The following is a 13,763-nucleotide window of genomic DNA, read 5'->3' as shown; positions in this document are numbered from 1 at the left end:
CCAAGACTTATATTATACTGTTTAAATTATGCCATTAAAAAAATTTCAGACTAAGTTTTCCAATGACATGCCATCCACTTTTTTGGAGGTCAGTAGAATATTTTGTTAATTATATGAGTTTGGGCCAAATCTATAAGTGAAGAAGAAGATTATTAAATTAATGTCCTGGTTTGAATTCGAATAATAATTTGTTAAATCGAATTTGTCGATAAAATTTTTCTTTTAAAGATTGGATGTAACAGTTTTCTTTCTTGGACTTTTTCTAAAGACGTGCAAAGCAAGACAAAAGAAGAAATAAGATATAAAAGAAAAGGAAGTTTTTCTTCTCCTCCTTTGCAGCTACGATTTCCCTTGCAAAAGGAAATAGACCGTGGGGCCTAGAGTCAAAGTTGTTGACTCTGGGCACACCTATAATAATAAATTAGGAATTCCCCTTTGGCGTGAAGCTGCTGCAGCCTTACAAGAGGAGAAAATATTGGGTACGTCTTATGTAGCCAGCGTGGCAAACAAGAAGGCGGTCGCAGCGCGACACGTGTCTCCGTGGGACCCACGTTCTGAAGAGAAAAATAGGCGCCAATTTAAAAAAATTTCAGTCGTGGCTTTCTTTCTTCACGCCTCTCTCTCTGCCCATTGCTCTCTGTGTCCGACGAACTCCCTCTCTCTCTCCACCCTCTCTCTTTCCGACCGGCGAACCACCGCGAGCGACCGGCGAACCAGGAGGATACCGGCGAGACGACCGCGAGCAACCGACCGGCGACCTCCCTCTTTCCGACCGACCGGCGTGCGACCTCCCTCTCTCTCTCTGCCCTCCCTCTTTCCGACCGGCGAACCACCGCGAGCAATCGACGAACCAGGAGGATACCGGCGAGACGACCGCGAGCAACCGACCGGCGTGCGACCTCCCCCTCTCTCTCGGCCCTCTCGAGTTTGAGTTCGCGGATAAACTGTCTACTGATTTGTTATTTTCTCTGCAACATTCTTTCGAGCGAACGCTCCCAAAATCCAGGCACTTTCTCAGTTTTTGTTAAGCTCTACAAGCAACATTCTTTCAGCGAGTGAACACTCCCAAAATTCCGACACTTTCTCAGTTCTTGTCAAACTCTACAAAAGAAAAGAAAAATTATGTCCACGCAAAAGAGAGCTTCGGATTCCACTTTTTTTGGGTGAACCAAGTGGATCGAAGAGGCCATGCTTGGATCAAAACATGTAGGCTCACTCTTTCCGTCTTAATGTTTCAATGCTTGATTAATTGTTTGATGATCGTGCTGGTTTCAGCTTTGCTCGAGCTCTTGAGTTGAAGATGCGAAGCCTGAAGTTCTTTTTTTTTTTGGTCAGATCGAAGCCTGCGTTGAAGTATAGCATTTTGTTAGCATTTGTTTGTGGGGTTGTGCTGCAGCTTTAATGTGAAAACTTACATATATCAAATGTTGTCGTCTTAAATCTGCCATGCTATTTCGCATTACGCCAATTGCAGGACTTTCTCCTTATTGGAATTGAACCCTGTTAGATTTTTTTACCTAGCAAGTGATCTGTTATCATTCCCTATGCTCTCCTGCTTGCTAAATTATCCTATCTTGCCTTTTTTTGTTCTTTCTTCTGCTGATCTCCACACAGTCAAGAATGGAAAGGGTCTGAGAGGGGTTTCGTGCCAAGTAGTTGTTTTATGTTGGAGGATGGCCAGAGAGAGGTAATACAAGTAAAGTAGCCTACTTGGACATACAAATACTGTTGTCATTGTATATCGATTGCTGATCTCTTCGATTAGAAGTCCAGTCAGTTTCTGGATAGAAATCCGCACGAGTAACTTGCTGCAAGATATATAGAGAACTATCGTTTGAGTGGTAAAAATGACCTGTTGACAATTCTGGGGTTTTCCTCTGAAATTTTTTTGCTGAGAACATGATTTAGGCTTTTCATGTTGTTATGGAGAGTATGGATCAAAAGAAGATACAAAATTTCAAAGAAGTGCCCTGGACATAATTATCTGCTTGAATCCTGGAATATGTGGTCGATGACAGTTTGCACGTAGTAGGACAAAAAGATATCTGTGATGTGAAACTAGAATGTGATGGATACATGACAGATGATTTTTGCTTATGTTCTTCTATTGCTCTTTGCTGGACAGATCAGAAAAGTGGTGGAGCTTCTTATATCTCGCTGGGCTAACAATCTTCAAAGGTGAATATAGTTCAATTGGTTTGTTGGCAGTATCTTATATGCATCAAGTGATTCCTCTAGTAGAATTGTGATCCATATTGTCTCTCCAACTAAAAAAATCATCAAGTATCATGTGCCATCAATCCATGATTCTCTTTGGCAAAGTGTCATACCTGCGCATAGCTTTTTTTTTTTTCCTCTTTTTATCGCTGAAAGTGGTGCATTTAGAGATAGCTGCTGATTGACTTTACTTGCTTCTGCTATCTATGAACTGGATTAATATGTATTCCAGCTTTACGTTGACTTTTCTATGTCGCGTTAGGTCAAGGGAATGCATCTGATTAGTCTGGTAATTGATTCTGACATTCATATGCACTAGTACCTAAAGTGTTACGAATGGATATTTGTCTATTTGTTATGAATAAGTCCACAAGACAGCAGTTGTTCACGGTGTCAATTTCCATGGTGTAGCTAAGTGGAGAATATGGAGAGTGCTCTCAAAGCAATGCAGCAACGGATAAGCTCATTGGAGAATGGTTTTCGGAAACTGGTAAGATGAATAGAGTTTATAAAATTTCCACGTGTCGTTGACTGTTTGAACTGCATTCATTGAGCACAAACTTTACACAATATCTTTTTTTATTAAGTAAGTCTTCATTTTATTGGACAACCCGTGGAAAAAAAAAAAACAAGGGAGGTCACATCCCGTACAAGTCCATTGCAGCATACTGTCCCACATATACAGCTGGATCATGGTGCCAAACCTTCCTGTATTTGTGAAATTTTCGATAGGATTAGTCTGCTATCCCTAAATTAACATTTATCTGTTGAGCAATGACCCTTCTACTCGGCACTGTCGATCACTAAGGGGAACTTTTGTCCCTGCTCGATGTAAAGGATGGGAGATCCTTTGAGCAATCTATCATAATAGGAAAGCTTGATAACTTGAGAATAATTCATCAGGTTGACTTTCAATCTGATGACCCCACGCACTGAATGACAACATGACATAATAGTCTTCCACATCTACACTACCAGTAGCAACAGCAAAATACTACCCAGAAAAACAAGATGCAAACTCAAATACCATGCCACCGGATTACAGCAAAGCTAGCCAACAAGAACTCACCAATTTCTCCACAAACACTTAACACCAGCAGTAAGAGTCTTGTTTCCAAAATCTGCTTTAAGAATACACACTTAAAAAGCAAGTACATTTGAGATTCTTCATGTTTTCCACATAGCACACAGGTGCTATCAATGTTAGACCAAGTTTTCACCCTGTCCAATGTGTGCAACCAACCTATTATATTGGTTCTTTGGAAACGGTGACTTGTCAGATTAAGAAAGCGGTGAATATGGGAAATCCCATAAATGTGAAGCAAATTGAGATGTAGAAGAAATTTACTGAACTACAAGTTTGGTTCATTGACTCATTTTTCTTCGTTAGAAATGCATTCAAATAGCAGGTAACAGAATAATCTCTTTATGAGAGGAATGGTTAGAATAGCAGTTGGGACATCCCTTTCAAGCTATTGGTGATTGGATCTGAGCTGCCTCGTTCTTCTTTATCTTCAATGAAAGATGGAAAAATGAAGAATATATTCTAGGATCAACATCAAAATATTTAGGCCTAATGTGGGAAAGTCCTAACTATGATATCACAGATGTGGATCAAACCATTTCTAGTTCTTCAAATAGTATCTTCTTGTTTGGAGCTTGCACATGCGATCTTGGAGAAGATAGTGCTTGAAAGTAATTTGATCAAGAGGAATGCTGGATTACAACTTGTGTAGTATAGCTGTTATTGTAATTTTAGCCTCGTGTTAATAGTATATTGGTTCTTTGGAAACGAGGTTGCAAAATCTCAATGTTTTGTCCTTATGCTAGGAGGGTTAATACCTTTTCTTGTTCAGTGACCTAGAGTTCAAGCCTGTTGGAATGTTGGAAGCGAAACTTGTCCAAGCAATTTCGATTAACTAAAGGGTTTATTTGCCAGCATTCTTATTCTAAATTTCGTGCTGCATGTGTCATATTGCAGGTGAAGGAAAAGATCTAAAATTGGTGGACACCCCTGTTTCTAGTCGTGTTAAAAGAGCTGCTGAGGGAAGTCGATGACTTCTCATATGATGTGGACAGGCTTTAAGAGTTACGGACTTATTAATGTGCAACAAGAAGAATCTTATGGTGATATATCGTTGAAGTTGACTCCTACATTTTCAGAGGCACAAATTTGGTTTCACTTATAAATGAGGTCTTGGACCAAGCGAAAATTGAATCTGGTAAGATTGAGATTGAGGCTGTGCAGTTTGATCTAAGGGCCATATTGGATGATGTCTTGTCCCTCTTCTCGGGGAAATCTCAAGAAAAAGGAGTGGAGGTATTGACTGCCTTTGTTACATGGTGCTGCTAATTCACCTGAGTCATTATCTAATAATTTCCACCCGTTCAAATCTGCAGCTAGCAGTTCACATTTCTGAAAATGTTCCGCAGAAGTTGATTGGTGATCCGGGGGAGATTTCGGCAGATCATCACAAATCTTATGGGGAACTCAGTTACAGTAAGCTATTTAAGAGTGGTTCACACATTTTCTGAGAACTTTGTTTTTGAATCTCAAGTCGCCATTATAATTCTTGATCTTCCTTCATGGAAGGAAAATTGTACTTGTTATCATCTTGGTATATAAGAATATCGCCAATGACCTGATCATTCAGGAGGTCACATGCATTGGCTCCTACGTTACAATATTTACAATCTATCCCGCATCCATGTAATCTGATTTGTCAGTATCTATTATGGTTTTCCCTACCTGATGTTCCTGTCGATTGTCATTAAGGTTTGTTCATGACTGCTAGACTATTGCCTTCAATCTGTTATCCTCTGGTGTGAATATTTATTTGACTTGTAAAGTAGTGTGCTGCTAGTTGTGGGCTTAAGTTTTGCTTTGTTGGGCTTCTTGGAAATTAATCAAATAAACATTTTGTGTTATATGGTCATGAGATCTTTTATTCCTCATAAGCTCTACGCATGGCGTGACTTCATTCCACTTTTCTTGGCTTTTCTGGGTTGTTGAGGGAAGGATGATGTTCATCTCGAATGTGATTTTTCTGGCAAATGAGTGCCAAAACTCTTTTGTTACTTCTTAGACTGTGCTTTCTAGTCTTTCTTCAGTTGCACTTCTGAGCTGCGTGTGTTTCTTATTCTAGCGACAGCTCATGCGACTCTTGGGCTAACTTTATTCGTGCATTTTATTATGTTTTTGAGAAGTTCTCTGCATATGCATATATGATATTCAGCATATCGATATAAAACTGAGATGGTATTCATGACATTTCGGTTTTTAATCTTTATTATAGGCTTTGTAGATTGAATATCCAGTATGACAGCTTCTCTCTTTTCTCTACTGGAAAATATGTCTGCATTCTGTAGTGATGCTCTCTTTCATATAGTTGGCAGTAGACAATCTTATCATATGAATTTTCATTTGGTCATCTCTTTGGAGCTTTGCCGTCATTGCGCATCTATTCATGATGTGCTATGTGGTAGGCATGCAGTTTGAAGAGATCTACTATTAGGAACTTGACATTTAACTATGGCCAAGATTTCTCTTGGTTCCTTGTATCCTTGTTGCCAGGTTTAATCTCTCCAGCTTCTACAATCTTTCAATTATCAATTGAATTTTTGGTCCTGTGTATTGCAGCTATTTGCTTATAATACAGTCAACAAACAGTTGTCGCATAAGCCTGGGGAACAGCCAAAGCTTCCCCTTCCTGCCTCCTTAGTTGCAGGTGCCTGTGCTGGTGTGAGCTCAACAATATGCACATATCCTCTTGAGTTGGTCAAAACTCAACTCACAGTCCAGGTATAGTGCTGCATGCTAAAACAATATGATTGAATCTTGTCATTGTTAACACGAGCCTTCCATATTGCAGAGGGGAGTTTACGATGGTATGTTTGATGCGTTCTTGAAAATAGTGAGGGATGAGGGACCCGCAGAATTATATAGAGGCCTCACCCCCAGTCTTATCGGAGTTATTCCGTATGCTGCCACCAACTATTTTGCTTACGACACGTTGAGAAAGGCATATCGTAAGTTTTTTTAAGGAAGAGAAGATTGGGAACATCGAGACCCTTCTCATCGGATCATTAGCTGGCGCTATTTCGAGTGGTGCAACTTTCCCCTTGGAGGTAGCTCGGAAGCATAAGCAAGTGGGAGCAGTCAGCGGTAGGCAGGTGTACAAAAACGTGGTTCATGCTCTTGCGAGCATACTTGAGCATGAAGGGGTTGGAGGTCTATATAGAGGTTTAGGCCCTAGTTGCATGAAGTTGGTGCCTGCTGCTGGGATATCCTTCATGTGCTACGAAGCGTGCAAGAGGATTCTGGTTGAGGATGATAAAGAGGCGTAATCACATATTTGACAAGAAGAAATGCGAGGTCTTTTGCTATGGGTCATCTACAGAAAGAGTGGATAAACATGACTATTTTGTATACTGCGATTGAATGGTTTAGTTTATGTTTTGTTCTTTTGCTCATAGGATTTCTTCAGAATTCTTCAAGGAAGTTCTTGTTACCAAGGTTGGTTCTACATGCACCCTCAAAGATATTTGAGGGGTTTACTTTTCTTTTGGAGTTCTGTGTGTTTCTAAAGAAGGTACTGGCATGTTTTGATAATGTGAGTACTGCGTTTCATGAGAAGATGAGTTGGTAAGAGTCGAACCAAGAAAGATGGCCAATTTGTCCAACAACATGCTAATTGAGACGCAATGTTTTTCACAGGAGCTACTTTGCGTGTGCATAAATCTCTTGGAGTACCTAACATAAGGAAAGCTTTTTTGTTTACTGGATTGTCGGTTTGAATGAATAACAGTTTCATGTTTGGAGTGTAATGTTTCAGTTTTAGGTTTGAGTACCTTCAGCTTTCTTTGACAGAACAAAGCTTAGTATTAAACGATCTCGTCCGATGTTGATTTTGTTTCTGATCCAAACTGTGGCTGGTTACCCTGCAAACCAAGCTCTCGCTGCCCTACTAATCTTGGCGAACCTGCGGCTCCAAGGGACTGCTACTTAGTTTGAAATCGAAAAGTGGCAATGATTCAACCTCGTTGAGTCTGAATTTGACGATATACAAAGAACACAACAGCATCACGTTTCAATTATCAGTAGTGTGAGAGAGAATTAATAGACGTGCGGGAAATGCTTTCCGTAGAGCCTTGCGTTGATGTAGCTGTTAGTCTTGATCCTCAATTTCATTTATTTGCATTTTTTTTTTTAAACCTTAAAAATGATGTAGCTGTTAGTCCTAGCTCTTCTGCATCGTTTGTACATTTAAAGTAATCTTCATTGACAAAAGACGGCTCAATTACGATTCTAGTTTCCATCTTTATTAGATATTCTCCTTATTATGCTATACTACCGATTTCATAAACTAAATATAGTTCTCTACGCTAGACTATCTAGAGCTACATGTAAGTAATTTCAGCGTAATTAGAGATTGTTTCCTCTTTTCTTTCGTATTTCTTCTTGTCAAATATGTGGTTACGCCTCTTCATCGTCCTCAACCATAATCCTCTTGCACGCTTCATAGCACATGAACATCAGGTAGGGAAAACCTTAATGACAAACGACACGAACATCAGGTAGGGAAAACCATAATAGATACATTAGCTATTTAGATTACATGGATGCGGGATAGATTGTAAATATTGTAACGTAGGAGCCAATCCATGTGACCTCCTGAATGATCAAGTCATTGGCAATATTTTTATATATCAAGATGATAACAAGTACAATTTTCCTTCCATGAAGGAAGATCAAGAATTATAATGGCGGCTTGAGATTCAAAAACAAAGTTCTCAGAAAATGTGTGAACCACTCTTAAATAGCTTACTGTAACTGAGTTCCCCATAAGATTTGTGATGATCTGCCGAAATCTCCCCCGGATCACCAATCAACTTCTGCGGAACATTTTCAGAAATGTGAACTGCTAGCTGCAGATTTGAACGGGTGGAAATTATTAGATAATGACTCAGGTGAATTAGCAGCACCATGTAACAAAGGCAGTCAATACCTCCACTCCTTTTTCTTGAGATTTCCCCGAGAAGAGGGACAAGACATCATCCAATATGGCCCTTAGATCAAACTGCACAGCCTCAATCTCAATCTTACCAGATTCAATTTTCGCTTGGTCCAAGACCTCATTTATAAGTGAAACCAAATTTGTGCCTCTGAAAATGTAGGAGTCAACTTCAACGATATATCACCATAAGATTCTTCTTGTTGCACATTAATAAGTCCGTAACTCTTAAAGCCTGTCCACATCATATGAGAAGTCATCGACTTCCCTCAGCAGCTCTTTTAACACGACTAGAAACAGGGGTGTCCACCAATTTTAGATCTTTTCCTTCACCTGCAATATGACACATGCAGCACGAAATTTAGAATAAGAATGCTGGCAAATAAACCCTTTAGTTAATCGAAATTGCTTGGACAAGTTTCGCTTCCAACATTCCAACAGGCTTGAACTCTAGGTCACTGAACAAGAAAAGGTATTAACCCTCCTAGCATAAGGACAAAACATTGAGATTTTGCAACCTCGTTTCCAAAGAACCAATATACTATTAACACGAGGCTAAAATTACAATAACAGCTATACTACACAAGTTGTAATCCAGCATTCCTCTTGATCAAATTACTTTCAAGCACTATCTTCTCCAAGATCGCATGTGCAAGCTCCAAACAAGAAGATACTATTTGAAGAACTAGAAATGGTTTGATCCACATCTGTGATATCATAGTTAGGACTTTCCCACATTAGGCCTAAATATTTTGATGTTGATCCTAGAATATATTCTTCATTTTTCCATCTTTCATTGAAGATAAAGAAGAACGAGGCAGCTCAGATCCAATCACCAATAGCTTGAAAGGGATGTCCCAACTGCTATTCTAACCATTCCTCTCATAAAGAGATTATTCTGTTACCTGCTATTTGAATGCATTTCTAACGAAGAAAAATGAGTCAATGAACCAAACTTGTAGTTCAGTAAATTTCTTCTACATCTCAATTTGCTTCACATTTATGGGATTTCCCATATTCACCGCTTTCTTAATCTGACAAGTCACCGTTTCCAAAGAACCAATATAATAGGTTGGTTGCACACATTGGACAGGGTGAAAACTTGGTCTAACATTGATAGCACCTGTGTGCTATGTGGAAAACATGAAGAATCTCAAATGTACTTGCTTTTTAAGTGTGTATTCTTAAAGCAGATTTTGGAAACAAGACTCTTACTGCTGGTGTTAAGTGTTTGTGGAGAAATTGGTGAGTTCTTGTTGGCTAGCTTTGCTGTAATCCGGTGGCATGGTATTTGAGTTTGCATCTTGTTTTTCTGGGTAGTATTTTGCTGTTGCTACTGGTAGTGTAGATGTGGAAGACTATTATGTCATGTTGTCATTCAGTGTGGGGTCATCAGATTGAAAGTCAACCTGATGAATTATTCTCAAGTTATCAAGCTTTCCTATTATGATAGATTGCTCAAAGGATCTCCCATCCTTTACATCGAGCAGGGACAAAAGTTCCCCTTAGTGATCGACAGTGCCGAGTAGAAGGGTCATTGCTCAACAGATAAATGTTAATTTAGGGATAGCAGACTAATCCTATCGAAAATTTCACAAATACAGGAAGGTTTGGCACCATGATCCAGCTGTATATGTGGGACAGTATGCTGCAATGGACTTGTACGGGATGTGACCTCCTTTTTTTTTTTTTTTTTTTTTCCACGGGTTGTCCAATAAAATGAAGACTTACTTAATAAAAAAGATATTGTGTAAAGTTTGTGCTCAATGAATGCAGTTCAAACAGTCAACGACACGTGGAAATTTTATAAACTCTATTCATCTTACCAGTTTCCGAAACCATTCTCCAATGAGCTTATCCGTTGCTGCATTGCTTTGAGAGCACTCTCCATATTCTCCACTTAGCTACACCATGGAAATTGACACCGTGAACAACTGCTGTCTTGTGGACTTATTCATAACAAATAGACAAATATCCATTCGTAACACTTTAGGTACTAGTGCATATGAATGTCAGAATCAATTACCAGACTAATCAGATGCATTCCCTTGACCTAACGCGACATAGAAAAGTCAACGTAAAGCTGGAATACATATTAATCCAGTTCATAGATAGCAGAAGCAAGTAAAGTCAATCAGCAGCTATCTCTAAATGCACCACTTTCAGCGATAAAAAGAGGAAAAAAAAACAGCTATGCGCAGGTATGACACTTTGCCAAAGAGAATCATGGATTGATGGCACATGATACTTGATGATTTTTTTAGTTGGAGAGACAATATGGATCACAATTCTACTAGAGGAATCACTTGATGCATATAAGATACTGCCAACAAACCAATTGAACTATATTCACCTTTGAAGATTGTTAGCCCAGCGAGATATAAGAAGCTCCACCACTTTTCTGATCTGTCCAGCAAAGAGCAATAGAAGAACATAAGCAAAAATCATCTGTCATGTATCCATCACATTCTAGTTTCACATCACAGATATCTTTTTGTCCTACTACGTGCAAACTGTCATCGACCACATATTCCAGGATTCAAGCAGATAATTATGTCCAGGGCACTTCTTTGAAATTTTGTATCTTCTTTTGATCCATACTCTCCATAACAACATGAAAAGCCTAAATCATGTTCTCAGCAAAAAAATTTCAGAGGAAAACCCCAGAATTGTCAACAGGTCATTTTTACCACTCAAACGATAGTTCTCTATATATCTTGCAGCAAGTTACTCGTGCGGATTTCTATCCAGAAACTGACTGGACTTCTAATCGAAGAGATCAGCAATCGATATACAATGACAACAGTATTTGTATGTCCAAGTAGGCTACTTTACTTGTATTACCTCTCTGGCCATCCTCCAACATAAAACAACTACTTGGCACGAAACCCCTCTCAGACCCTTTCCATTCTTGACTGTGTGGAGATCAGCAGAAGAAAGAACAAAAAAAGGCAAGATAGGATAATTTAGCAAGCAGGAGAGCATAGGGAATGATAACAGATCACTTGCTAGGTAAAAAAATCTAACAGGGTTCAATTCCAATAAGGAGAAAGTCCTGCAATTGGCGTAATGCGAAATAGCATGGCAGATTTAAGACGACAACATTTGATATATGTAAGTTTTCACATTAAAGCTGCAGCACAACCCCACAAACAAATGCTAACAAAATGCTATACTTCAACGCAGGCTTCGATCTGACCAAAAAAAAGAACTTCAGGCTTCGCATCTTCAACTCAAGAGCTCGAGCAAAGCTGAAACCAGCACGATCATCAAACAATTAATCAAGCATTGAAACATTAAGACGGAAAGAGTGAGCCTACATGTTTTGATCCAAGCATGGCCTCTTGGATCCACTTGGTTCACCCAAAAAAGTGGAATCCGAAGCTCTCTTTTGGCGTGGACATAATTTTTCTTTTCTTTTGTAGAGTTTGACAAGAACTGAGAAAGTGTCGGAATTTTGGGAGTGTTCACTCGCTGAAAGAATGTTGCTTGTAGAGCTTAACAAAAACTGAGAAAGTGCCTGGATTTTGGGAGCGTTCGCTCGAAAGAATGTTGCAGAGAAAATAACAAATCAGTAGACAGTTTATCCGCGAACTCAAACTCGAGAGGGCCGAGAGAGAGGGGAGGTCGCACGCCGGTCGGTTGCTCGCGGTCGTCTCGCCGGTATCCTCCTGGTTCGTCGATTGCTCGCGGTGGTTCGCCGGTCGGAAAGAGGGAGGCAGAGAGAGAGAGGGAGGTCGCACGCCGGTCGGTCGGAAAGAGGGAGGTCGCCGGTCGGTTGCTCGCGGTCGTCTCGCCGGTATCCTCCTGGTTCGCCGGTCGCTCGCGGTGGTTCGCCGGTCGGAAAGAGAGGGTGGAGAGAGAGAGGGAGTTCGTCGGACACAGAGAGCAATGGGCAGAGAGAGAGGCGTGAAGAAAGAAAGCCACGACTGAAATTTTTTTAAATTGGCGCCTATTTTTCTCTTCAGAACGTGGGTCCCACGGAGACACGTGTCGCGCTGCGACCGCCTTCTTGTTTGCCACGCTGGCTACATAAGACGTACCCAATATTTTCTCTTACAAGAGTCACCAAAGTCCTTGCACGTAGAAGAAAGGAAGCAAATCTCTCTACACATGGAGCCAAAAGAGCTGGTGGGCCCAAGTCAAATATTTGACCTTTGGGCACACGAATTTCTTTTTTTTTTTTTTTGGTAGCCAGGAACCTCCGCACGCCGCTTCGCAGTGGAGTAAACCCCCTGGGGCGCGGGCGCCCCCACCGCTGACCCCCAAACGCCGGTAAGTCACGCGTTATGCAATGAAGCATTGCGTCCACGAAGATTCGATCTCTCCCCCTCTGCATTGGGGTAACAGGCTCTGAACCAGCGCGGCCACCGCGGGCATGCATGAAGTGGCTTAAAAACCCTACGAAAGAGAAGAAGCCACAGGCGTCAAGTTGTAGAGAGCCGCAGGCGTTTTGTTTCAAACTTGAAAGCATGATAATTTTATGCTGTAAGTTGTTTATTTATAAATAATTTAAATTTTTTGTTAAATTTAGGTGTGGAAACACTCAGTATATAAATAATTAACAAAATAGTTATCACACGTATATTTCTATACTTCATATAGAGAGATAAAGAAGAATAAGTCTCAATTATTTAATTATCCATTCCTCACACTTATTATTTAATATATATATATATATATATATATATATATATACCCTAATTAACTATATATAAATTATAATTATTCTAAGATATCTTTCTAACAACAACGGCCATAAATATTAAATAGAAGTACCGATTTTAGGACAACTTTTTTTAACAACTTACCCTCTTGTCTTTGTGCCTATAGTGGGCCTGGTATTTCCATCAATTGTGATGGCTTTTTTGTCTCTCCATGTTCAACAAAGCAAGACTTCTTTGAGATTTTTTATTTTTTTTTTGAATGCTAAGACTTCTTTGAGAGTTAAAAGGGAAGACAATGGAAAGATAAAAAGATTCCTCATATTCTGGAATAATTTACAATTGGACTGCTACCTTGTTGACTCTCTATCTCACAATCCTTAAATTTGTTTATTTTCTAATCACCTATTTGTCAAATTTACTTTAGGGTCCAATCAGCACCAACTAGTACAGAACGTAACATTTTGTCTCACGGGCGACATTTTCCTCCATCTCTTGCTCCTTTTCTATGGAAGTAAATATAGATCGAGTAGTGATTAGTACATAGGGCAGTAAAGAGTTGGTGGACAAATCATTCGAAAAACAAGATAAAACAGCTAGAGAGACACTCCGTCACCAGAATTTGCATCAGAGGAGAGCATGTTTGAAGAAAACTCAATCAATCGTTACCTGTAATTCCCTTCAATAGAGTACTAAGATGCAAAGTTGAACACCAGTGCTAGCATCCGACTTAATGATGAGCTTTCGATAAATAATTCAATCCCTTAGCTCATGGTAGAGCGTTGGGAAGTGCCTAGAATGCCAAAACACCATCGTCGTCCCTATCATTTGCTAAACTCGGAGACCCATCTCGTGGCGAGAGTCTCCG

The 13,763-nt window shown here is 39.9% G+C and overlaps 1 protein-coding gene and 1 long non-coding RNA gene across 2 annotated transcripts; one reads left to right on the top strand and one right to left on the bottom strand.

The window, feature by feature from the left end:
- The first annotated feature begins 1,212 nt into the window (after window positions 1-1,212).
- Window positions 1,213-6,966, top strand: LOC104432705 (adenine nucleotide transporter BT1, chloroplastic/mitochondrial-like). The gene is given in 8 exon segments (XM_039314975.1): window positions 1,213-1,687; window positions 2,126-2,178; window positions 2,629-2,707; window positions 4,199-4,537; window positions 4,618-4,717; window positions 5,858-6,019; window positions 6,090-6,251; window positions 6,253-6,966. Coding segments are annotated over 4 exon segments (654 nt in total). The 5' UTR covers window positions 1,213-1,687; window positions 2,126-2,178; window positions 2,629-2,707; window positions 4,199-4,537; window positions 4,618-4,699; the 3' UTR covers window positions 6,565-6,966.
- Window positions 6,967-7,793: 827 nt separating this feature from the next.
- LOC120294773 lies at window positions 7,794-8,762 on the bottom strand. The gene is made up of 2 exons (XR_005552069.1): window positions 8,226-8,762; window positions 7,794-8,145 (listed from the first exon to the last, which is right to left on the bottom strand). It is a non-coding gene; the product is annotated as an uncharacterized LOC120294773 (long non-coding RNA).
- Window positions 8,763-13,763: the final 5,001 nt, after the last annotated feature.

This window comes from Eucalyptus grandis, chromosome 6, assembly GCF_016545825.1.
Source record: "Eucalyptus grandis isolate ANBG69807.140 chromosome 6, ASM1654582v1, whole genome shotgun sequence".
Lineage (NCBI taxonomy): Eukaryota > Viridiplantae > Streptophyta > Magnoliopsida > Myrtales > Myrtaceae > Eucalyptus > Eucalyptus grandis.
The sequence above is the reverse complement of the archived record's forward strand: the minus strand, read 5'-3'. Positions and strand labels throughout refer to the sequence as shown.